The following is a 27,662-nucleotide window of genomic DNA, read 5'->3' as shown; positions in this document are numbered from 1 at the left end:
GAGAAAACACGTAAAAGTTTAACATTTCTGCTTTGTTTATCGCTTGTATGATTTTAGTTAGGCATACACTTTAAGTTTTCTGTTTGTTTCATGCTTCCAAAATACATTCCGATAAATTTTATCAAAACGTGTTTATATTAGGCCTTAGTCCATGCAGATACTGGCCGCGATCTCATTACACATGCATGCAACCCACACTCAATGCTCCAAACTGCTGATCGCGACACTCTACCAATTTCTACTCTTCCAGGGTCGGTAATTTCGTGTAATTCAGACGCCATCAACGTCCATGGTAGGCACACTGCATACATGACCGCTTAAGTTTCCGAATACACAGTCCAGGAATAGGGACGAGGTTGTCAGACAGAATTTGAAACATCGGACTGGAAGGTGTTATTTTCGAATCCTTGTTTTTCAACGTCGTCGAGTGGTATCTCGGTCACCGTCTTGTCACCCTCCTCCTGCCCGTCGCTGGGGGCTCCGGCGGTTCTCTCGTCGTACTCCTTCCTACAAGAGGGTCAAAACCGGCATAGAGACCCGTCATGTAAGGAGATATAAAATCCTCACCAATGTAAAGAAATGAAATTACCGTGCATGCTTAAAACACATCCTCGCAGTAAGTAATGGATTGCGCTTCAATTGAAATTGTTATAAAATGAATGAAGTTGTTGCGACAAAGTAGTATCTTTTGAGGGATGAAAAATGCAAATACACCTGTATATTCAAAATGTTTGAAATCTATAATGGTTCTCGTTGTCATAAAGTAAGACTTTGTTTTCATTGACTTACGTTCCGAATATCTCGCCCTCCTCAATGGTCTCTGGTAGTTTCTTGCCCTTGGTCTCGGGTAAAAGGAAGGACAGGAAGCCCGCTACGACAGTGGAAACACCAAAGATGATCTGAGGGGCGGGGCTGTAGTAATCCCCTAGGATTAGGATCAGAGGGGACACAATGGCCCCTATGCGAGCCATCATGGAACACAGGCCCACCCCGACGCTCCTGTTTCATGCCACAACGAAACAGACATTTTCGTTTATCAGTACGGTAATAGTCAAACTTATATTTTTAGTGATAATGTGTTGATTGCAATGTTGATTACAACGATTCAGAGGATTAAGACTATTTTTAAAGTCTTTAGAGTTACTGGTTACCGTTATATGAAATTATTATTATTGTGAATATAATGATCAATACAATAGAATCACTCTACTTGACCCTAACTCGGCCGGGCTATTTAGGTAGATCATAGAGCCGGGGGGGGGGGGGGCCTCCCAGGCCCTCGGCCGTCGACCGCGCCGAAAATTGGCACACATATTGCCTATGACGTAATCTATGGTTCAACGAAGTTAAATTTTAAAACGATTATCATTTATGTTAAATTATGCTAATTTATGCATAATGATGCATGAAATCAGACAATTTGGCATAAATCACTAAATAAAGCTCAAAATGGGCACATGTTTTTGTGTAAATATTCTTTTCAGTGTCCTGAGCAAATATAAGAGAAAAAAATTGCGGCATCAGAAAAAATTTCTTAAGTATTTTATTGTTTTTTTGAATTTCTTATGCATTTCTTTGTTTTTTCGACTTTATGTTTTTCATTGTTTTTTCGCTGAAACTTGTCCGCGACATTGTTAAACAAGAAAATATACTGTTACTTGATTTTAATTAATAAAACCCCCAAATAATCATGCTTTTATGAAATTTGCCTGAAAGCACAGTCTGCATTGAAATTGTACACAAATTCACGTTTTTGAGCAATTTTTGGTCTGACATGCACGTACATATTTATGCGCAACTTCGGAACCGCGCGCCCGGGCATCGCAAATTTGGTGTCAAAAGATGCGGGAGACTCAAAAGAAAAAAGTCATGAAACGTCGCGGCGATAGCTTTTCGCGTTAGCGATACATCGCGCGGAACGTCGAGGGGGGGGGGGGGCCTCGGACGCCCCCCCCCCCCCCCCCCCGGCCTAGTTAGGGTTAGACCTATGACATTTTGGTTTGGTGGAAAGAAAACAGCCAGAGACAATTCTCGTGAAAACTACGTGACGCCATAAGACAAGAAAAAGACATTTTTTACTATGCTTAACATTAAACTGAGATTTACATCTTCGTGTCTTAACAGAGAGAGAGAGACGCTTAAAAGGAGCCCACGAAAGTCACATTTTCACAATTGTAAAAAAAAAAAAAAAAAAAAACAAGAGAGAGACAGAGACAAAGAGAGGGAGAGAGAAAGAAAGCAAACGAAAGAAAGAACAAAAAAATACATGTCCAGTTAGCATTTCTCACCTGACGGGGGTTGGAAAACATTCCGCGGAGTAAACGTAAACAATTCCGTAGGAGCCTGAAATGGCGCACTTTCCAATCATTGCCACTGCTGTATTCCATCCACCGAGCGCTAGTGAATATTCCAATTGTAAAAGAAGTTACTTATTCTTATTTCATTTCACAACACCTGTTACCTGATCAAAACCTGACATATTCCTCAAATCGTAGCTTCTGAGAACAGGAAAATAATCACCAACCCCACGAAAAAGGAAAGATTTATTAGATATATAATAAAATGCCTTCCCCATTACGAAACCCTCATGCACTGTTACTTTCAAAAGTAAATTTTCAATTTCGACTTTATAGTATACTTTCTGTTTATGATTGGTAATCTTTATTACCGAAATGACTCTTTCTTTTTCGCATCTCATAATATAATAATTACCTGTTTTATGTTTCCAACTTGATTTACTATTTTCTCTTTTTTTTTGGTTTAACTTGTGGTGTGGGTTTTTTTTTCTCTCATGCGAAAAGTGAGTTCGTAGAAAGTAACGTAAAACGTGAACATTGATGCTAAGAGACAAGTGACTTGAAGTATCGGTGCCTATACGTACGTAGAAAGATATTGACAAGGCAGGCGGTGCCGCCTACGAGAAGGAAAGTGGCGATGCTGGGTCGTCGGCCGAAGATCTCGATAGCGAAGATGGCTATTACGTAGCCGGGGATCTCGACGGCGCCGGAAACGAAGAAATTGAGGTAGTCGTTAACGCCCAGATCGCTGCTGCCGTACGTCAATCCATAGTACACCATAGTATTCACCATCCTGACAAACATCAGTCAAGAGTAAGCGAATGTGAGTGAAGGCAAAAAGGAGTCGTAGACTTGTTGTTTTTTTCACGCTTTCTGTTACCATAAACATCTGGGTTTATGATAGAATGTGATGGATTCCGGGCGTTTCTCATGTTAATTGTCACACTTTTATTGAGGTGCGTTTTCAACATAATGGCGCAAAAAAAAAGATCAATAGATGTTCAAGTGTGTATGTATGCACGTAACGTGTGATGTTTTGCGTTTGTATGGATTTTCATTATATAGTCTCATTTTTACATGAAGGCCTCGTCAGTGTTAACACTGTTATCATAGAGGGCCCGACTTTCCTTTTACACCTAAGCTTTGCCAGTTACCCACCTACAAACTTGGGACATAGAAGACAAAAACACCTTGTCCAAAGATGAACGCATGAGACCAAAGTCCTGTTTACGTTTAATCCTGAGCCTAACTTATCTACTAAAGGACGGTTTATACCACGGTGCTAGATTATATTTTTATTCAGTGTGTCTCTCATGCAGGTTATGTGTATATGTAAGTATGTATGATATAATCTATTTACATGTATTCGTCTATGAATGCATATAGATTTGAAAGGCAATTGAGGCAATTGTAAAGGGGCATTAGTCTTCTAGATTGGTCATCTTACAGTAAAGAGGGGATTTTCCTCAGCTTTTAAATCTCCTATAGCGTGTATAGTAACCAGATAATTAAATTAAACAATACACGACATCGTAACAAGAACTAGCGTAATCGATGTCCTTCGTTCAGGAGATGATACATGAAAGGCATAGTCTTTATTCTTTTAATAGTCATAATATACAAACTATTTATTATTTTGGTATTTCAGTATTTTAATCATTATGTTATTACTTACGTTATCGCAAATAATGACAAAGTTAATGATAATGACGACGACAACAATAACAATTACATTGATGGTAACAACTATACAGTCGAGACAGTAATAGAAAATTGAATGATGATTATATTGTAAAGAAAAAAAATACTGCAATGACTACACTGTCGTCGTTATCATCTTTATTCCCGTAATCCTGCCGTATTGTTACTTAATTCTTGTCATTGTGGTTAGGTTTTACCCAATACGAGAGACACCACAGTAAATGATTGTTTTCTTTACCAGTTATAGACGAAGTTGATCGTCCGCCCCCTCAGAACTGGTGTACGGAAAAGATCGATGACGGACGGTTTGGGTTCTTTGGTTGCGGCCTCCTGCGTAATTTCACCAGCAAACCGAGAAGACGAACGTTTAATAATTATCACATCAGTGACTTGAGACGACTTTTATGGAGAAACAAATACCCACATTATTGTCATCGCACCGCACTGTGTGCTGATTCATTATTTAGATAGTTTTACTCACGGAGTGGCGATCCCTTTCAGCCAAGTAATTGTTAAAAACGATGCAGTGATAATATTATGTTTGCCTAAAACAACACAAAGATTATGCCAAATACAAGTATAAACTATTATGTATAAGTGCGAATGTATATAATTCTAAATGTGTAGACCTATACGTAAGAATTTGATTAAAAGACGGATTGTTGCTTTGATACATCTTTGATACCTTGGGAAGGAGATAGACACGCAAGAACTCAGCAAGCAGCATCTCGATAGAATTAAAAGCGAATAAGATGTGAATAAAGTGAAAAAAGTAATTTGGATATCGTGTACACATGCAAATGATTGTATGCATGCAATACTATTACGTGACCCTTGTAACAATGCTACCCAAACGAAGTCGTACGGTCTACAGGTGGGGAAATTGCTTATGTTCAAGGAGGTTCTAGAGAATGGAGTCACAACCGTCTTATTTCCTTTGCTAGATGTTCGAAGCCGACGTTAAAAAATATTTGAAGCATGTGGCAAACTGGATCTGCCGCTCAGACAGGAAGACAATTGACTCGTGTCTCATTGCATAATCACCAGCCACTTTCAAAGGAAGATATGTCTTTGTGATGGTAATTGCTTTTCGCTATCCCTTCTTATAAAAGGTAGGTGGTACAGACACGAGGATGCGCGAATAGAAATTGAGCAAAAAATGCTGAAATAAAGATGAAAATTACTCGACTGGGCATACCAGGGCACTAATCTGATATATCTATCAATAAAGAATTATACTTGAAGATTATTCCATATTAGTTTCATTTGTGGAAATTAAGCGGAAAAGTGATAAAAGCAGCTTTCCAGGATGGTACAGTTTTAAACATTTTCACGTGATACAGCTCTGATTTACACTTTTGCGCAAATTTCTGGACGGAATTGACTTTTGTTTTACATGCTTTATCATTACGTAAAATTTCATTTCATTTAATAAATAAATAAGCAAAATATGGCCAACATTATGATAACGTTCAAAATGAATCTTCAGATTGCTCAGCAAGACAGCAGCTTGGAACATCGATCATCAAAGGCACAAGTGCACCTGTGGAATTCTTTTGTACATCAATAGAAATCTGACAACTGTTTGAACAATTACAGCCAGTTGGAACCCCAATGTATTGAACCTCCCTGGTATGGTAGTTTGGCTCTGCTACAATACGTCACTTCCCTTGATAAATGTATTACTTGTTCTTTGAGCTCCTCTTCAGTGAACACGGGATCTGGTAGTTTTGCCTTGTTGATTTTAGCCACGCGGTGAATGATTTTCTCTGCTCTCTCTGTCTTGCCCTGTGAAATTAGCCACCTCGCTGATTCAGGGATGAATCTGCCGACGAGGAAGGGGGAAAAGAATTTGGAACTGGATTAAAGATTAAAAGTATAAGACGGAAAGGATACCAAATTAGCTAAAATTAATCAAGACATAATAATGGAGGTAATTATTGCTATTTCCAATTAGTAACATTATAAGCATTCCAGGTCCTATTATAAGGCTTATACAATGTGGTAAAAAAAGTGAAGCGAACAATAACGACAACCCCTCCCAAAAGTGTTTCTTTACCCTTAATCCTAGCATCATTTATCATTATGAAACTTAATTTCGAATATAAAACGTTTTGTCACATAAAAAACCCTAACCCTGACTTACAACACGCACTCAAACACAAGGCGCACATACACAAAAGGAATATAGGCCTACCAATGATACCCATCATACCATTATTCTATTCCAGTGTAATCTTTGATAAAATCTATTGGTAAATAGTAGATTCTATTAGTACATTGTGTATATCCTTATCAAGCAATACAAGTTTAATCAACCCGTTCGTATACCTATATTGCATTCCTTTCATTATAATTTTATGAAGTCTACATTTTTTTCCTTATTTTAGATGTTTGTCAATGTTTGTGAACTGCTCACACTAAAATGCTCGTTCTATAGCTTTAATTCCTAGCCTTCAAAACAAATATTAAAAAACGGATTTAACTCTTGATACTAGTGTTAGAAGGGAGTTTAAAAAGATGAAAATTTTGCACTTGCACAATGGATTAGAAAGGGTGATTTACTCTGACTTACGGTAAGAAAATAAAGAATAGATACAGGGGCGCCGAGACGACAAGTTGAAGCGTTTTCCAGTATCGCAGGAAATATGCAATGATGGCTAGAATCATGTAGGCGACAGCGAAGAAGATTTGGATAGCGATTCCCGTCACTGTCCGCCATTTTGGCCCAACAAACTCGACACCTATTGAGAGAGAAAAAACAACAACAACAAATATATATATATATATATATATATATATATATATATATATATATTTATTTATTTATTTATTATATATATCATCTTGTGGTTGTTGTCTTACAAAGCACTGATAAAGAAACCAGAAACTAAATCACTGACAATAGCAGTAAAAGTTAATTATTTTTCCGAACGAGTAGATTTGGTTATGTTTCCATGCACTTTTTCATTGTTGCCTTTAAGATAGAAAGTTTCTCATTGGCACAGAAATATCAATGTAAACAGAACTGAGAATTAATGTCAAGTAGACGTATCAGTGTATTTACCGATGATAAACGCTACCTGGAGCACAGCCTTATTTCCAGCCGCTTGGATGAATCTGAAAACCAGGTACACCCAGTAATTGGGGGAAAAGGCGACGAGCACGCCAAAAGTCGCCTGAACAAAGATGGCGATGAACAGCGACGGACGGCGGCCGATCCTGTGTCACGAAGTTTTCAGTATGTACAGTGTAAACAGAGACGATTTTTCATTATGAAAGTTTGAACTAAAAGCATGCAAATTTGAATAAACTAATGACTATAAGTGCAAAGAAAAGTGCTGAACTTGTCATGATTGTGACGAAGTGAAAAGGTGTAAAATGAGTAGACAGTGCAGTGGCGGGTCGGGAGGGGGGGGGGGGGGCCACCGGGCGCGCGCCCCCTCTTTATTTTTGGTTAAAACATGAAAAGAAACAAAAAGAAAAAAATGGGGGGGGGGGGGCGTGCGCCCCCTTTAATTTTGTAAAGGCGCCTCCCCTTTATTGAATTCCTGGATCCGCCCCTGCAGTGTAACTTATTAACAATTTTCTGCTAGCTAATCTCTCTCTCTTTATAGATATCATACTAGTAGTCTGTCAAACGCGAACAATCATCGTTTTCCTGCCTGTCTATCCGTACATAATTATGTGCAGCAGTTGTTGATAGTTCCTGGGCTGATATGTTTCGCCACCAGTTTCTGTCGCGTTACCAAATTACACAATTGTAATGTAGGCCTCTCTCGTTGAATTCCTCTATAGGCTATCTCTATCTATATCTCTATTTAATAGGCCTACTTGAATGTGCCAGATCAACGTTCACTTTTAATAACTGTAAACCTTTTTCCCCCTCCACACGGGAACTACTTTAACATCTTCCAATGATAGTGGGTAAAATTACGTATTGCCTTCTTCAAAGCCGTGCACGCTGTTAACACTATAATGATAGTCAATAAGAACAGGGAGAGACGAAGCTGAACACGTCTTACTCTCTGCTCGCTTTTAGATAAAAAAAAAGAAATACGACACTGACAAGGCCTTTGGCAAAGGCTAACTGACGACTAGCTGCCCGACCACAGTAGGAGCCCTGATACAATTTGCCGCACAAAAGCATGCAAAGAACTGTTGATAGATCAAAAAATTAACTTCCCCATTTCCCCAAATTGTAAACTGAAGCAATGAAGTTGTTAACACTGAATGAATGACTATAGAAAACACAGTTAGAATGTTGTTTGAAGTCAGTCTGCTCGAAAATATATAGTTAGTGATTGTATCGGTCAGGTTTTATGCATGATTTGTAGTGCTGACGTTAGGGTATTAATTCTCATTCTATACCGTCAGTATATTAGTAGCCTGATAGATGTAGTGGTGATAAAAAAACTGATTGCACAAAGATAGCGTGATGTGTGCTTTGAATGCGTATTGACACATGAAGCTCATGTTGTTGTATACACACTGTTCAAAGTCCATGACTTCTAAAAAAGGGTAAAGCCCCGGTCACACAGCACTCCACGTCTAATCACGTACAAAAAGTTATGAAAATCTGGTGGACGTGGTCGTAAGTGGTAATTTTTTGGTCAATTTTGGTTTGGCCGTGCTTTGTATGAGGTATGGCCGCTGGCGGCTGTTCCATTGCTGAACCACTGCCTAAGCATGGCTAACCACGTCCAGCCACGTGTACGTACGCGGAAAAATCCAATCGTCAGTAATAAGCCGCTATTTCCCGTGATACCAACGCGTAACACGCGTCAGATGACTGTGCTCTGCCCGTGACAGACCGCTAAACCTTTCGTGTCTTACCGCGTCTCCCCAAGTTTTAATCACTGCCGAAACACGGATTATCACGTGTGTTTCACGTGTGTTGCACGTCTTTACCACGTGTGCCGCCCGTGGTTGTCCGCGGAATAAAGTTTTGAGCAGTTCAAAACTTTTTACTGCGTCCGACGCCGTTCCGATTTTTCCCCGCGTCCTGCTACGTCTATAAATCGGCCGTAGCTCGTCTTAAACTCGACATCAACGCGAACAACATCGTCTGCTTCACGGGAGACCACTTTTTGACGTGTTTTGGCCGTGATTAAGCCGTAAAGCGCTGTGTGACCGGGCTTTAACGCTTCCATTAGCTTTCGACAGAGTGGAGCATAATCCATCACGGCCTTGGATCCAATCAGCACAGTAATAAAAAAAAAACAGCATTATTTCACGTTTCTCAATATCTTTACAAACACATTTTGATGAAACTTTTTTTTTCAAATAACGGTATGTTTGTGTATTTCGTTACCCACTTGCAGATCTAATTGTTTCTATTTGTTTATGCCCCATAATGAAAATAGTGCAAGATGAGCATATCAATGTAGGTGATATCACAGATTTATTACGATACTTACTTATCGGCGAGAAATCCGAAGAAGATCGAACCAACCAAGTAGCCGCCGTAAAAGACAGACTGGGCGTAGTCGGGGTAGTTCTTTTTATCGCAAACGAGATCCCACTGCAAGAAGGCCAGCAAAACATTTAGAACTACAGTTTATGGACATTAAAGGACAAGTTCATCTTCATAGACATGTGGGTTGAGTGAATGTAGCAATATTAGTAGAACACATTAGTGAGAGTTTGAGCAAAATCGGACAATCTGTTAAAAGTTATGAATTTTTGAAGTTTCTGCTCAGTCACGGCTGGATGAAAAGACTACAATAGCTTGTGATGTCACATGAGTACAACGATATAAAGAAAGAATAAAGAAAATTCAACATATTTCCATTTTTCTCGCATAACAAAAGAACACTCGACTTCTCTCTTTCAGAAGGCAGGGGGAATATTACCCTTAACATACGTCAGTAGCAAGTCGAAGAAATGTGCACTTTATTCAAAAAGTAAAGTTTTGTGAAATTCTCTTTTTACTTTCCTTATATAGTTGTACGCATGTGACATCATACACTGTAGTAGTCTTCTCTTCCAGCAGTGACTGCGCAGATACTTAAACTGTTCATAACTTTTGAACAGATTGTCCAATTTTCCTCAAACTTTCACTGATGTGTTCTACTGATATTGCTGCATTCTCTCAATCCTTATGTATATGAAGGTGGACTTGTCCTTTAATCGACTCCTTCTCCCTTTATCTATCACTAATATTAATATTTTTGGTGTCACAAATCCACCAAAATGTCGCCAGATATTGATGTTTAGTGAGGTCAGATTGGGGAAGAGCAAACTGTAAGCTTTAAAATGACATGTTAATCAATATGAATGGACCATTATTGCAGCTATCTGAATAATGAAAACAAATTACATCATGTGAAGAAGTGTTATATGCATAATGAAAAAGAGGCTTTGAAGTTTAGGTTATAGGTCTACATGTAATATTCAAGTGCTTAATCTCATATGCACACCCTGGGGTGGTCTTTGCAATGAATGAGACAGAAAACAAGAGGTAAAACGCTACAGCAACCATGCACGCAAAGAAGCATTGGAGTAAATTGACATTTTTGGGCCTCATGAAGTATAGTCTGTTCATGCTTAGTTCCAACGTACAAGCCAATAGCATCTCTTTTCAGAAATTGCGAACCTTCGAAATAGCGAACCTTCGGAATAACGAACAGCACCCGATTTAAAAGGTTAAAGTGCATGTTTGAAGGGTTTTTGATTATTGGAAAGAACCTCGAGGATACGTAATCACAGAGAGAGAGTTCTATAAAAATTGAAAAAGTAGTTTCCCTGTGTCTAGCTTTAGAATTATCATATACACAAGAAAAAAATGTATCTGTAGGTTTGTTTTCACAGAAAATGCACGTCGTTTACACATGCACATCTGTCTCCACGGGTGCTGTTTGTTATTCCGAAGGTTCGCTATTCCGAAGGTTCGTTATTCTTACGGTTCGTTAATCCGAAACACACAAATTCCCTATATCTAGATGTTCGTTAATCCGTAAATAAAAAAAAGGGTTCGTTAATCCGAACATTTGTGGCGTTATTCCGAAGGTTCGTTATTCCGAAGATTTGTTAATCCAAAAATGAGATTCGGAATAACTAACCTTCGGAATAACGATTCTTCAGACTGAAGAGCCTTCTTAATAACGAGCCTTCGGAATAACGACCTGTGACCGTCTCGACTACGTTTTTGCGCTCCCTCGTTTTTATACCCCTCTCCCTCGATGTTTACGGGTACACTTATTTAGTCGGGCCTATCAAAACATGTTAGTGATTTAACGTGAACTCACTCTTAGAACACCAATCAACTCTGAATAAGATAAGATTTTGAACACTGTAAATATTGATCTCCATCAAAACTAATGACGGACCCTAAACCATACTAAGCTACACTGATAGACACAGTTGATAACAACATTTATCTATAGATGACACGATTCGACAGCGCCCTATCATTCTTGTGTTTGTTGTTGTGTCACCGATCATATCAGATCTTGGGAAGATCAAATAGGCAGGACCAGCACGTAGCCTAACTCTTCAACAATTTATGGTTCATAAGGCCTATTAAAGTTGAAGAAATTAATATAGTTGTATAAATAGCGATACAAAAAGAGGGAATGATGTTTTCCACAACTGCATAGTTCAAAATCTCCTTGCTGTAACATAAATATTTTAGCTTGCATGCGTGTCTCGCATCCAAGACTAAATCATCACGAAAGAGTCGGGGTTAATCCTAGACAATATTTCCAGTACAATCGTACTAGAAAAGCTGAACTCACATACATCACAATAGCTGACTTAGGGATGACATAGTATTGGTTGAGGTGTGTCTTCAGCTTTTAACTTTTTTGTGAGATACTTAGAAACCACTTTATGAAGTGTTAAAGTGCATACCATTTAAATAGGATTGATATAGTTTATTTGAGAAATATCATTTTTGAAATGGCTGAGATATCATAAAACAAAGTAAAACAAAGCAACACTAAAATAAAAGGTGAGTCTAACCTTTTATTAGTTCCAATTTGTTTGGCTGTCTCAGCCATTTCACAACTAATTTTCATCAAATAAACTTTGAATTACTCTTAGAATTATCATGTTCTTTCATATTTCATAAGAGGTTTCCTACTATCTCACACAGAAAAGTTGGAAACCTGAAGTCCCATCCATACCATGCCTTTAAGCTGCATGGTTTGTATCGTGTTCCCAAGTATCTTCACAAGGAATCGGATCCTATAGAGAATTGTGAACTTACATCCATTACAATAGATGACTTGAGCTGGCTTGTATCGTGTTCCCAACCGTCCTGACAAGGAATCGGATCCTGAGTTCCATTCTGGGAGGCATCGTATGACGGATAGAACGGATATCCTACGAAGAAACCGAAGTGGATAAGATGGTTACCCTTCAACCTGCAATTGCATACATTGTTCATGTGAAGGTTACTCTCTAAAAAAAATCGAGTGAAAATATTCACTCTTAAAGGAGTGAATACAAAAAAGAGTGAATTTAGTGAGTGAAAGTGAAAATGTTCACTTTCACTCATTTTAGAGTGACCTCAGGGATCACTTGAAGATTTTGGAGTGATCCCTGACGTCACTCTAAAACGAGTGAAAATGAACATTTTCACTCAAAATTCACTCCAATTTCACTCTAATTTCAAACTTTTTTGTATTCACTCCTTTAAGAGTGAATGTTTTCTCTCGATTTTTTTTTTTGTAGAGAGTACGGTGCTTAAGAGGGTGTTACAGTTTTCAAGTACGTGTAGACTTTAACAAGTAGAATGAAATCAGGCATACAAAAATTGAAATGTTGCATAATATAGAATTCATGCAGTGTCAAGGAAAAAAAGTCATATGCAATCCTGAAATTAAAGGTATACCATCGGTACTGATTGGGATCGGTGATTTTTCAAAAATGCTTGAGTTTTCACATTTGACGCGTATGTGTAATAGGTCAGCTGTATCACAAAACATCTTACCAATTTTTTTTTTTTGCAATAAAGTCTTGAATGTATTGAGGAGATATCACTATTTTCACAATGAACCTTAACTGCAGATGGTTTATTCTATACCTAGAAACAACTTTATTATAACTATTGTTCATATTTATATTAAACAATACTTAACAGTGATTACAGGCCTACTGACTAACATTTTTAAATTCCTTGTTTCTATCCCAAGCTCACATTTTAGAACTATACTTTTGAGACACCAAAGCTGGATTTTTGTTTCATCTGCAAATGGTTGATAATGTCTTTAGATTGAAACAAAAATGGTATGCAATTTCCCGATGAATTTGGAAAATTAGTTAACTTACATTTTCTAAGTTTTTGTTTCATCTTCAAATGGTTAATAATGTCTCTAGATTGAAACAAAAATGGTATGCAATTTCCCGATGAATTTGGAAAATTAGTTAACTTACATTTTCTAAGTTGTATTTGTACTACGCCTATTTATTTTGGCTTGTCTTGCGAATTGTAGTTGTGTTCATTTGTGAAATTTTATATCTCTTGGAATATTTGGAACGAAATGCAATGAATTTATAGGTCAATCAATAGCGTTCAAGAAGACAATTTCTTCGAGAGGGTGTAGTCACAAAGAGTGTGTTGACGAGATGCCCCCCCCCCCCAAAAAAAAAAAAAAAATTAAAATTAAAATTAAAAATAAAAATAAAAAATTGCTTTTCTAAGTAAATGAAATTTGCCTAGTCGTGTTAATTCACTAATCAGTCAATAGATATTGTTAATGAGGAGACTGGAAGACTATAATATGTATCAGCTTTGATTTTTTATATAGCCGTCCCCTTCATTTCAATCAATTTTCATTTGATTTTTTTTTGTCATAAAAGTCACAATGTTCACTGTATTTCAGTCCACTTCCCTGTATATTCATTGATTAAATGTTGTATTGATTTAGTGTAATTGCGTGTATTCAAATGTGTATTTGAAATTACATTTTTGTCGGAAATGAAATGAATTTAAAAAAGAATAAATTGTGGATATTACGAAAGTACAAAAAAAAAATCAATATATCATTTTTCACGATAAGCACACTTAAAAAAACGATGGCACTACAAGAGCTTTTTCATAATTTCAAATTACTAAAAGAGTGTAAAATTATCTGTGTATAATGTATTTTTCTATTATTGTTGTGCCGTAGTGAGCACGAACAACCTACTATAACAACTCATGATTTTCAAAATTGTCCATTCTTTTCCTTCAATGTCACCGATGTGTTATGAATATCTTTGCACCTAAATCCACATAACATATTACGTTTTGGTAGGCATATTGATACCCCTTTTATTTCTTACATCCAGGGCTGAATTACATTTGCACAAAACATTATCTTCATATTTATCACGCCTTCCAAGCTCACAAAATGGTCACGGGCTAATCAAACAGACACACAACTAAATGTACGAAAAATAATCATATATTCTAAATATGAGACCAAATTGAAGAAAAAAAATGTAATAGGAAAGTATCTAAAGGGGAAATCATTTTATCAAATTAAATTCATCATACAGTGTATGACTGTATGGTTAAGTTGCTGATTTTGCTTGATTTGTGTGCACTCTAAGGAAAGTTCCTTAGATTGAAATAGATTGTAGTCAGGGACAAATCCAAAAGTTGGATTGAAGTTTTCAATCTAATAGAGGTAGAATTCAATCGAATGCATATCTTAATCTCCATGTGCTAAGTTAAGAGAAGGTAATTCAAATGGAGATTGACAGACAGTTGAGATCGACAAACATATTGGAAGTAAAAGCAAAGTAAAACAACACGAGTAATAATTTTATGGCAATTTAATGATCTAATGAAAGTTATCATCTTAAAACACCTGTAACGTTGTACATGCTGCACTCGTCGTAAACTGCCTCGCCGTCCTCATAAGTGACCGGGATGCTGCTGTCTTTCTTCGCCTGTTCACAGGCCGAGTCGGTCAGATTCCACTCCCTACAGTTTTCGTCCTCCCAGTAGGAAACCTAAATGGGCGTGGCATTTAGCATCTCAGAAACATTGTATTCAAATGTCATTGCAGTTCAACATTGACATCGTATGTCGTTCTCGACTCTAATGGGGTTTACTTGCATTTATAAATGAAAAAAAAAACACTTTCATAAATGGACTTAGATCCGATGAAAAAAAAATATGAAAATTGTATTATGTAAAAATCAAAGTTATGGACTATCAAATTCAAATATTTTCAGCAAAGATTAAATAGTTCAAAATCCAGGCAGATTTATGACCTGCATTGATCAGTTCATGTAAAATCAATGTATAATTTAAACCAGTTGGCTAATCAGAGGTTTAGGAGAGCGGTTTATCTACATTTCTTTGGAGTTCAGTGGAGGCTCCTCCTCATCTAAATTGGACAACAGAAATCATTTCGAAAATATTATTCGAACATTATCATAAGTTCGTTTCAAGATTGGACTAGAGGGGGTATCTCCTTGAGCGGCGAATGTTTGCGAGCGTAGCGAATTCTTGTAAAGTTTAGATTTCGTCAGCGCTCTTAGAGAGTTGCAATCAAATTCTTATACAATTGCAATCAAACTCGCAAACAGTATTTAAGTAAAATAAAAAAATGGTATTGGCACATAATATGTACTTATATTTTATGTGAAAAAAATTAATGCAAGTTCTGTCGGAATGCAATAAATTTTGTTGGAGATGAATGAAAAAAAATGAATGGATGAATGAATGAATGCAAAACTCACTGTACACCAATGGTCTGTGGGCTCGGCAATGAAGACTTGTGTCATCGAATGGAAGGCGGTAGAAGCAGCGAACACGCACACCACAAAGTACACTCGTCTCTGGTAAGGGCCAAAAGACCCCAACACTTCGAGTATATCGTCGAACCTCATCTTCGAACTCCCCACTATATCCACAGCCCCTGCACTGACTGTCTGCCCAAAATTTATCTACACGAGATTGGAACGTAGCTGAAATTTATCACCAGTTTGAATAGAAGAACGTGGAAATGTGAAAATTCTTAAGTCAACATACTTTAACCTGACGCACAAATCTGTTGCTGATAGGCCTAATCTTCCATGATGATACGTTATATACATTATTCAAGTCTGATAAAAGAAATTTAATGCACAGGGTCTAAACTCCGAACGGATGGCTGAGAGAGATCATACCTTAAGAGCCATCCATTGTAGGCCTATAGGACCGAAACTCGACCATGCATGGCCAAGAAAGGTATACAGCTGGGAAGAATTTACAGGTTATCGATATGTGCCCCTCTTTTTTTGTATGGAGGATGTTAAATTTTTCAATAATCTGAACAGTAAACAGGAAAATGTTTAAAAAAATAGATTTAATAAAATATAGATTTCATAAAGAAACATAGGGTAAGGACAACGGGGTCTAATAGATATTACACGGGTAAGATGTTACATGTCTATTTTCTCAAAATCTGAACGATCCGAGAGGGCTGTTCAATATATTACAGTCGCTTAAAATGGAAACCACATGCATGTCTTGGGCAAATCACGTTAGAAATTAATGACACTGATATCTGACACAAAGTAAGAAGCACTGAAATATACTCACAATTTTAACATTACGATTTTTCCGCTTAGCAACATTAAAAATAGAATTATGTATGTTTTTAGCTCTCTGCGAAAGGAGAGCATTGCAACACCAAGTCGCCAGTAGTTCTAACATACGAACAATAAATAAAACAACTTGATAATGAATGAATCGTAAAAACATGATACACACATCCGCTTGTGGAGGCAGTCGATGAACACCTAGAGTTACATTGAATAGACAAAGGTCAAGATTTGAATCTTTTCTTAAGTCATGAAACATTGTATTTTAGAATAAAAGCCAAACATAATTATAGAATTCACATTCCGACTTTATCACCTAACCAACATAAACATAATATGCTGGAAAGCCAATAAACAAGAGAAGGAAAATGCTCACCACCGTTCACTATCAATAGCTGTGTGAAAATCGGACGAAGGTCGCGGACAGTCTCCGTCGTTCTTCAATCTGTGAAGTTTGCGTGAGTTCCACGTGAAACTGCACTGCTCGTCACAAACGTATCGTTTTAAGATGAGATAAAGTCGGGGAGTGTTGGCATATAGGAGGCGGCGGACGGGACGGTTCAGGGATCATGGAACGATCGTTGCCCCTGTCGCAAGCCATCATCCCCCTCCAGCCCATGTGATAGGGAGGTGATAAAAGAGAAGGTCATATCTATTGTATAAACCTTAAAGTGTGTACATGTATCCGTTTCAGAGGTTTTGCAGCAGAGACAATGTGTCGAATGCTCATCTATACCAGTGTATATCAAAAATATATTCGATACAACCGTATAATGTATTATTTCACCACTTGGTCTTCATCGGAACAGTTAGTAGAGCGTTTGTTTGCTCAGGTCCATGGGTTATCGCCCCTTACCCTGCCAAAGCAGTGCCTTCTTTAAACAATACAAACAAAAACTATTCTTCTCCAGGCACAAAAACTATAAGACCATGGGCGTCACCAGGGGGGGGGGGGGGGGGGGGGGGTGCGTTGGGTGCGAACGCACCCCCCTTCAGACCCTAAAAAAAAAAAAAAGAAAGAAAAAATAAAAAACTTCAGTCTGCGAGCGACCTCAACGCCGGACACTAAATGATTATTATTTTTTATCTATTTATTTTTTTGTTGAAATTTTGCATCGGGGACAAAAAATTTAAAAAAGAAAAAATCGTGGGCAAAAGTAATTCGCACCCCTGGTTCTGGCAGCACTGATTTTATACATAATTATCTACTAGTACAAGTGTATTCTATACAGTGTTGACTATATACATAGATTTTGGACATCCTTCCCATACTTGGTCACTTCGACGCCACCTCGCTGGTCATACCTCCCCCAGTCATGAACTTAAACCGACACCCTTGACTACCAGTGGCGGATCCAGGGGGAGGGGCGCACCGGGCGTCCCGCCCCCTCTTAATTTTCAAAGCGAAAAAGTATAGCTACAAACGGCAGTTTTTGGACTGTAAAATGTCAAAATTTTCAAGCTCGCTCGCTGGCATTTAGTCGTAATGCCATTCTCCTGAAGTTGCTGCCAGTAATTGCCGGCAGTTTCACCCGGTGCGCCCCCCCCCCCCCCTTACTGCAAAAAATATAGCTACAAACGGCAGTTTTGGTACTGTAAAATGTCACAATTTTCAAGCTCGCTCGCTCCGCTCGCTCGTATTTAAATTCTCCTAATATTGCTGCCAGTAATTACCAGCAGTTGCGCCCGGTGCGCCCCCTCAATTTCGAAAGCAAAAAAAGATATAGCATCAAACGGCAGTTTGGGGACTGTAAAATGTCAAAATTTTCAAGCTCGCTCGCATTTAATCTTTCCCCTGATGTTACTGCCAGTAATTGTCTGCACTTGCGCCCGGTGCGCCCCCCCCCCTTAATTTTCAAAGCAAAAAAAAAAAAAAATATATATAGCTACTAACGGCAGTTTTTCTACTGTAAAATGTCAAAATTTTCAAGCTCGCTCTCTTCGCTCGCTCGCATTGAATCGTTAAGCAATTCACCTGATGTTGCTGCCAGTAATTGCCAGCAGCTGCGCCCGGTGGCATGCGCTCCACCCCCCCCTTAATTTCCAAAGCAAAAAAATATGGCTAAGAACGGCAGTTTTTGGACTGGAAAATGTAAAATTTTCAGGCTCGCTCGCATTTAATCGTTATGCAATTCACCTGATGTTGCTGCCAGTAATTGCCAGCAGCTGCGCCCGGTGGCATGCGCTCCACCCCCCCCCCCCCCTTAATTTCCAAAGCAAAAAAATATGGCCAAGAACGGCAGTTTTTGGGCTGTAAAATGTCAAAATTTTCAAGCTCGCTCGCATTTAATCTTTATGCAATTCCCCTGATGTTACTGCCAGTAATAATCTGCAGTTGCGCCCGTTGCGCCCCCCCTTAATTTCCAAAGCAAAAAAAATATAGCTACTAACGGCAGTTTTTCTACTGTAAAATGTCAAATTTTTCAAGCTCGCTCTCTTCGCTCGCTCGCATTGAATCGTTATGCAATTCACCTGATGTTGCTGCCAGTAATTGCCAGCAGCTGCGCCCGGTGGCATGCGCTCCACCCCCCCCCCCCCTTAATTTCCAAAGCAAAAAAAAATATGGCTAAGAACGGCAGTTTTTGGACTGGAAAATGTAAAATTTTCAGGCTCGCTCGCATTTAATCGTTATGCAATTCACCTGATGTTGCTGCCAGTAATTGCCAGCAGTTTCGCCCGGTGCGCCCCCCCCCCCCCCTTAATTTCCAAAGCGAAAACATATAGCTACAAACGGCAGTTTTTCTACTGTAAAATGTCAAAATTTTCAAGCTCGCTCTCTTCGCTCGCTCGCATTTAATCGTTATACAATTCACCTGATGTTGCTTCCAGTAATTGCCAGCAGTTCCGCCCGGTGCGCCCCCCTCCCTTGATTTCCAAAGCGAGAAAATATGGCTAAGAACGGCAGCTTTGGACTGTAAAAATATAATGTAACATTTTCAAGCTCGCTCGCATTTAATCGTTATGCAATTCACCTGATGTTGCTGCCAGTAATTGCCAGCAGTTCCGCCCGGTGCGCCCCTCCCTTTATTTCCAAAGCGAAAAAATATAGCAACAAACGGCTGGGGGTTTTTTTTACTGTAAAATGTCAAAATATTCAAGCTCGCTCGCTCCGCTCGCTCGCATTTAATTGTTATGCCTTTCTCCTGATGTTGCTGCCAGTAATTGCCGGCAGTTGCGCGCGGTGCGCCATTCCCCCTTTATTTCCAAAGCGAAAAAATATAGCTCCAGATGGTAGTTTTTTTACTGTAAAAGATGAAATCCTAGCTACGCCGGTGCCCTTTCCCCGCTTGGTTTCCTTCAACAACAGTTAAAGTCTAGGGATTGAGAGCTTCCTATATTCCAAATGTCTGTCCAAAAAATAAAAAAAAAATAAAAAAATAAATCTCGTTACATTAGGGTCAAAACGCACCCCCCTTGAAAAAAAGCTGGTGACGCCCCTGAAGACATGCCATTTCTGCAATTTCACGCGGTCATTAATGTTCTAGTAATCTGCAGCTTGAAACGCAATCCTAAAAACATTGGCCTAAAACCTCCCTAACTTCTGATTGTAGATGATATCATACGAGACTAGTCTTTGATGGTCTTGAGTCAGAGAATGGATAAATACTGAGTATCACTGGCTCCACTTTCTACAGACATTCAGAAAAAAAAAAGTGCAGGTAATTATATATACATGACGTATTTCATACATAATCATCATGATGCGGCAACGAAAAGAGCACTTTCAGAACGACTAGCGCTTTCCATTTCCTATCCAGAATTTTGCATTCATTGATCAGGGGACCGTTTCATGAAACTTTTTGTCAGTGATTTACACTGACAACTGTTCAAAGCTACTGAAATCCTTGCGTCTGATTGGCTGATAGCAAATTTGTCGGTGAAAACCTCCGACGAACTCGTTGATGAAACGCCCCCCCCCCCCTGATGATAGACTATAAAACCAACCAATGTAAGTACCATGATACAAGCAAAGACTTCTGAGAGTTAGCATTTATAACTGTGCCTTTGTCTTGACTCGTGAAACCCACGTGGTGTTCACAGAGAGGATTCTGGTGCTTATCAGATAACATTGTTCCTAATCATGAGTCGAAAACAGAGGACACGACACGATTCTTAGGCAGGCAAATTTAGAATTTTTGTTTTGTTTTGTTTTTTATTGTTCCATATTCCACATTTCAACAAATACATAAAACATAAATATTACAATACAAAAGCATGGATGAATTGTCAAGTACAGCTTATAAGACAATAAAACATGTGAAATATGAGGAATCTACATAGAAGCATTGCTTGTAGGGTGTAGATTCCCAGATGCGGATGTGAGAATATTTCTTACTTGGTATATGTAATTAAAGGAATGACAATTTGTGAATTGGAGAAATACATGTATTTACGCCGAAAAGTAAAAAAGAAAAAGAAAAAACAAAGAAAATATGAAACTCGTCACACTGAAGACGAGTTAGGTGATACGCTTGGGGTCATCAGATGTCGGTCATCCGTGATCGACAAAGAAAAGAATGTAATACAGAACCTTGAAGTTCTAATGAGATACTTAGTTGAACTTTTTTGGGCCTACATTATTCAGATCACATTTGTTTTTCTGTCACACAAACTAAGTGGAAATTCTGTGCGTGTGCGACTAAGTCGATTTACGGACTTTTTGAGTACTTACAGTGCATAAACTTAGACCCCGTTTACGGTGCGGGGCTGGGCCGAGCCGCGGCCGAGCTGCAATCAAGGACAACCTCAATTGCGAGGCCGAGCCCCGCAATTTAGTCCGTTTACACTGCCGGGCTCGGCCGCGCTTTTGATTCGAACCTTTCAATATTTTGTCGTAGTGGCGCTCTACCCTTTTAAACAAACGCAATTTGGTATTGTCTGGTTTTCAGATCCTTTGCCAACTGAATTCCGTGGCGACGAAGTCGCCGTTCGGGCAAAGGCCTTTGTCGAAGGAGAAAATCCTTTGCAGGACAAAACCACCTTAAACTATACTAGTTTTCGACGTTGAAGTAGTTAATATCCTGAATAGCGAAATAGTACAGGCGAGGGTTTGGAAGCCAGACTAAAATTGGCCGCGCATTTAGCCCAGTTTGCGCTTACACTGAGAAAAAGGCCGGGCGCGACCGCGGCTCGGCCGCGGCCGAGACCACCTCCAGAGCGTGGCCTAATGCGAGGCCAATTTTGGCCCCGCATTTGGCCTTTTGCGCGTTTACACCGAACGCGGCCGAGCCTCGCACTGTAAACGGGGTCCAAGTGATCCTCGGCACGTACAAATAAAACATGACAATTAAGTGTTTATAACCATCCTGGCTTCAACAGTGGCCTTTTAAAACATGACCTTTGACCATTATTTACATAACCAATATGACTCCCTCTAATCTTGCTATCACAATGATCAGTTCAGAGAGCTCTTACAACTATATACAAGCCTGTGAGATTTACCAGCAGTAAAACCAATGAAGCCTCCGATACAAAACAGGGGATATAGAGCAAGTGAGTCTGTTTACATGAGAATGTGATTTATCCTGGACGAAAGTGATACCTCAATTAAAGAGAAAAGGGCAAAACATCACCTTTAACCATGTAACTATAGGTCTCCTCCAACTAAGAGTACACTTTGAACGTAAGCTTATACGTGAATGATAATTTATGACGATCTCACGTGATCGACACACATTCAAAGGGGACAGTTAGAAGTGGAAGGAGTGCTTAATCGTGTCATTAATTCCTAATCAATGACACCACTACTTTAGGCATATCATAATTTCTCATCTAAAATCAATGGCCTATAGGACTCATGCACCATTACTTGTATCGTGCATAAACTTTGTTTTTTAAGCTTTGAGTGAAACGTGTCATAACATAATTCTGTAATTCCATCAGCAGTGATCGATATAATAAAGAAGAAAGATATATCACCGTATTGAACGCTTAGAACCTAACGGGGGGGGGGGGGGTATTATAGCATGATACTCGGTTCTTTACTGTCCAGATGCCAACAACACCCATCACCCACGGCTACGCATAGAGAAACAGCCATGGCGAAAATAAAACTTTGCTTTCTCGTAGGCAGAATGACACAGAACCCCGTCAAACACACTTTTATTGGCAGGGATGGGCATGAAAAAGTGTATTACTAATACTAAACAGCGTATGCATTCCATTCATGTGGCGCGAGATACCTCTATAGCAACATAAAGCCTGTCTTCAACTCCGTTGGTCGAACAATGGCAACCTGAAATTTCAAAGAGATGAGCGAGACGCTATATACACCTGGCCCAGAGTTAATTTATTCAGTTCTCATTCCTACTTTAAGTTGGGTTATGCTATTGTAATCATTCCCATCTGCAGTATAACAAAACCAAAGTGAGGGAAAAGGGGAGAGAAAAACGAGAGGTGGCAAAAGGAAAACTGCATGCACAACTGCAATCCATGTCATTGCGTGTGACAGGTGAAGCAAATGTATTAGTTGTTATAGCAGTGGTTTATGAGCATAAACTGGCAAATAGACAGACAATGTCAAATATAAAAACCATCAATTTAATGTCAGAGAAGATGGTAAACAAGATGCATTGAAACTGTAACTAAATCGCTGCTCTTCTACTCGATCACGGAACGTCTAACTCTATATTCAACAAAAAACAAATGTTAGGGGAAAGAAACAAATTTAGATATAACATTCTTAAATTAAAAACAAGAAAAAAAAATGTCCACGTCAGGATTAAAAAAAAAAACGCCGCACGAACATGCATTATATTCTAGATGGGAAATACGGTCTTGATGCAAAGGTCCAATGATTGTCTCATTACTTTAAAAGCAATCTATGGTTCCCTTACCATCACCAGTACCACACCACAATGACGTCTCTAAAATCAATGGTAGCACATTTATCATTGCATCATGCATTAACTCCCTTTGCCTAAACTACCAGTGGAACGTGTCATATTATATTGCGTATTTCGATCAGTAGTGATTGACTTTAAAGAAGAAAGATGATGCAAAAAATTGAACGCTTACCACATTGCTTATAGGGCTATTCCAGTTTGGTACTGATCTGTTCTATTCTCCCAGATGCCAGCCACATAATATCACCTATGGCTAACTAGTGAAACAGCCATGACGAAAATAAACGACAGAGAACCCCGTCATAATCACTACACTTGGAAAGGTGTTGCCCGAAATTCCTCATTATGAAGCAATATCAAGTCACTTCCTTCCCTGCCTGTCTTTAACTCCGTTATTTGGTCAAACAATAACCTGGAATTCCAAAGAGATAAGCGAGACGCCATGCACCTGGACTAGAGTTAATTAATTCAGTTCCCATTCATGTTAGTTATGTAAACGAACACGTTCCTAAATATCCTGCTACAGTATAACAAGAACAAATGAAGAGAAAAGGAAAGAGAAAACGAATCGTGGCAAGCGGGACACTGTAACAAGGGGCAATTTACAACATTAAGTGTGACAAAATTATTGAAGCAAACCCAATCTCCAAACTCCAATACAAAGCAAGGGAAATAGAGCAGCCGTGTTCGCGGGTTACGTACACTTGATAAAATAATACGATAAATGACATCGGAGTAAAGCTGAACTGCCGAAAAAAAAAGAGAGAAAAAAAAAGAAGAAAGAACGGATAAAAGTCCTGCGGGGGTCGAACCTCTCGCCTTCCGGTATGGCGTTATGAAGAACCAGCGCGCTAACAGATTATGCCACATTGCTGTCCTGAAGATCGAGTGCAAAACTTAAATGTAAATACTATTGTGACAGTGTCGACTTGTGATGGCGCTATTCAATTTCTCACAAGTGGCAGCGTGGATTCGATCAATATACAGTTGCAAAGAAAAATTGGGAATCGTTCCGTACAGATTGCATTCTCATTTTCAGTTTTAAATTGCAAAATTGTCAACCTGATGAGGAGATTTGAAAACATAAAATGCATGATTACTAAAGCTTATTGTCTAAACTACAACATATTTATGTTTCAGAGGAAATGGAGCAAAATCAGATGAGGTAAAGGTGCTTAAACGTTGTCAAGTCAATGCATGGTTTAAAAAAAAAAATCACCTCCCATAGACATAACACGTAAACTTGTCTGATTTTGAGTCTTTACCTTTAATCACAATTTCTAGTGTGATGACGTCATCATATTTCAAAACCATCACATGGACTTGAAAGGCAAATGTTCAAACTGCAACATATCTGAATTTGGGATAATATTGAGCTTAAACAACAGAGATACGAGCAAATGAATGTCAGAAACAGTACCTCAAAAAAATCAATTCCACTTTTTTCATCTAAAATGACGATATGATGACGTCATCGCGTTTTCCTGGCAATATTGATACCAGGAATGTTATTTACAATTCATATACTTTTGTAATATGCAATAGAAATATAGGGTCAACGGACGATTTAAAGAGCCATGGCGAAATAAACAAAGACATGTTTTTTCACTATATTTGCAGAAAGACGCGCACGTGGAATTTCAACTTTGACGCCAGTGCATTCCTTTGTTATAGGTCGAAATCGATCGGAAATCAATGGATATTGTTACTCAAAGTATCAGGAATCCAAATCAGTCAAAAAAATTGCATTTTCATGTTGCTTACGGGCTCTGCGCGCGGAATTGCGCGGACGGACGCGCACGCGAGAAAATGTTTGAAACGCTTAAAATTGTCTGAAACTTCGAGATTTCCCATTGGGAAGTCGTTTTGAGCCTTTTAAAATTTTGACGCGCGCTTACGCGCGCGTAATGATGACCTGTGTAACTAGCGTTAAAAAGTAAGATAGAGCGTGACCTGAACTTCATGTCCACCGAAAATGATACAGAAATGACATCTAGTTATGAAGTTATGATCGATCATGTGACAAGGTCCGAAAATCACAAAATGGCGCCTAGATGACGTCATAGATATGTTACTGTCATGAAAACCTTATTGTGGCTAGATTTTGTCATGAGACATGTTGACTGAAAATGTCATGTTATTTCGTTATGTCATTCTTGAGATATTGACGACACAAAATTGTCCAGAAAGAAAGAAGAATAAAAAAAAATAAAGAGAGATTTTGACAATCACAATAGGTGATACGCTGATAGCGTATCACCTAATAATGTCCGCGGCACAAGACTTCTTGAGAGTTGCGTGATCACCCGAGCGAGGTACAAGTTAGTCTAGCGGGCGACGTATTTTTAGCCTAAATCAGTCGTTGATTGCCAGTCAATAGAGGGCGCGACGGTGTGGAAGTCAAGTTGACTAAAAATACGCCTAGTAAGAAAACCTCCGAATAGAGGCGTGGAACCGGGTGTGGCAAGACAGTTGCCAGTCTTCAATATCGAAGTTTCATTGGCTGAACACCAATGTCAATCAAAACACGCTACAGAGCCCAACGGAATTCTAGTCTACTCTCCTAGGTGTACTGCAGATTGTCTTTCAGTGAAAACAGAATTTCCCTGTCTCTTTCACACTATCATAGTATTTTGTCATTCTTTCCCATTCATTTTGAGGTCTATAACATCTTATGCCTTACTTCAAATAAGAGAATAATAGCAGTCAATGCAACTGCATGCATTTGAAAAGTCATGAGGGTTCTGCACGTGAAAACTACTCCAAAATTACTGCCGAATGCAAACCTCTCACTGTTGTTGTAAAGTCTACACTACGAGATATTCACTGCGGTTGTCGGTTTTGAAAGTGTTATTCATGAATTTTTCCCATTGGTAATTTTTTTTTTCACTTTGAAATACTCTATATTTTTATATTAAATCTATTGAGATATTTGCTAAACATCAATAAAATCTACCGTCAAGATAACAATCTCTATTGCCAAGGACCATTAACATGAAACAGGCATTTCGTGGGTGATCACACTGTCATATTATGAAAACCCGTCCGTGGTACATTTCCTGTGAAAGGGAAAAGAGAGGATCTGCGACACAAAAGGATTCCTGCGTAGCCTAAGGCCCAGGGAAAACATGGTGCATTCTTTGCAATCACGAAATTACGAGACGCCAGTCTTACAGAAGGCTTAATGATGGCGGTACGGGAATACTAGTAAAGGGAAGTCGATGCTGATTAACATTTTCTACACAAGCAATTATATAGATGAGGATATCTCTTCTGTCCATTCGGAATGCATGGCTATGCAGAAAAATGTGAAGCTAAATTGAACACCACCAAGTATGTGGATGATGCACACACACACACACACACACACACACACACACACACACACACACACACACACACACACACACACACACACACACACACACTGCAACACGCAAAATCTAACTAAGTCCAAAGCGCCAGTCAACATCCGTGTCAGTGGCTCAGCTGAAGCGTCTGGCACCGTTTTCACCAGAAATATTTGTTCGTTTAGAGGATAGGTATTGTTGATTACGTAGATACTTATTTGCTTAGATCTGTAAGAAATAAACTCTTCCCATCTGTCTTGACAGGATCTTATTAATACTGTCTTCTTTCATTTTCTTTGTCGAAGGTATTTGAAGGACCGTTAATTCGAAAACGAAATAAAGTTCAAGTTCCGAAAATAAAATGAACTTCTTTTAGAGACCGAAGACTGTAATATTTTGGTATTGTTACTCCAAGGTTCTACAATTATGTTTTTCTCAATTTTACTTTGTTTTGATTATGCAACCTTATTCTCTGTTAGCAAAGAAAGTGAAATGTTTATATTCTTTTCGAAAAATGAGAAAAAAAATTGAATTGAATAATTATAATAAAACGTATGATACGCATTAAAAATTGAACGAGAATAGGCACATACACCAGAGATGTGAAAAATACACAAACACCCCGATACGCTCACTGGCGAACTGGAATATTATTGTACAATTTGCAAACTGCATTGTTAACGGAAACATGAACAATAATGTCCCTCTCCGCCGTATGCTCTCATAGTCATCTTTAACATCATTATGATGAGCCATGCATGACATATAAATAGGGCCTAGTAACAGTTGTTACAAGAGGCTACCTAGGGGCTTCCCCCCCCCCCAAAAAAAAGTCACGCATGTATTGATGATATCCTCTGAAACACTACTGTGTACAATTCTGATCATCATCAGCCCCTTCCCACCCTAATAAAACTATTCTACAGAAACGATGACACCCC

General features: G+C 38.7%; 1 protein-coding gene across 1 annotated transcript; it reads right to left on the bottom strand.

The window, feature by feature from the left end:
- Positions 1–359: 359 nt before the first annotated feature.
- On the bottom strand, positions 360–15,830 carry LOC139734349 (organic cation transporter protein-like). Its single transcript, XM_071645141.1, has 12 exons — positions 15,681–15,830; positions 14,801–14,945; positions 12,211–12,326; positions 9,419–9,522; positions 7,066–7,220; positions 6,574–6,742; positions 5,685–5,823; positions 4,237–4,328; positions 2,882–3,090; positions 2,289–2,397; positions 790–999; positions 360–507 (listed from the first exon to the last, which is right to left on the bottom strand). Exons 1-12 carry the CDS (start codon positions 15,828–15,830, stop codon positions 360–362), a joined length of 1,746 nt encoding a protein of 581 aa, XP_071501242.1.
- Between the last annotated feature and the right edge of the window lie 11,832 nt (positions 15,831–27,662).

This window comes from Diadema antillarum, unplaced genomic scaffold (assembly GCF_040938485.1).
Source record: "Diadema antillarum isolate AM-2024a unplaced genomic scaffold, OU_Dant_1.0 seq00000523_RagTag, whole genome shotgun sequence".
Lineage (NCBI taxonomy): Eukaryota > Metazoa > Echinodermata > Echinoidea > Diadematoida > Diadematidae > Diadema > Diadema antillarum.
Note: the sequence above shows the minus strand (reverse complement) of the source record. Positions and strands in the feature narration are given on the sequence as shown.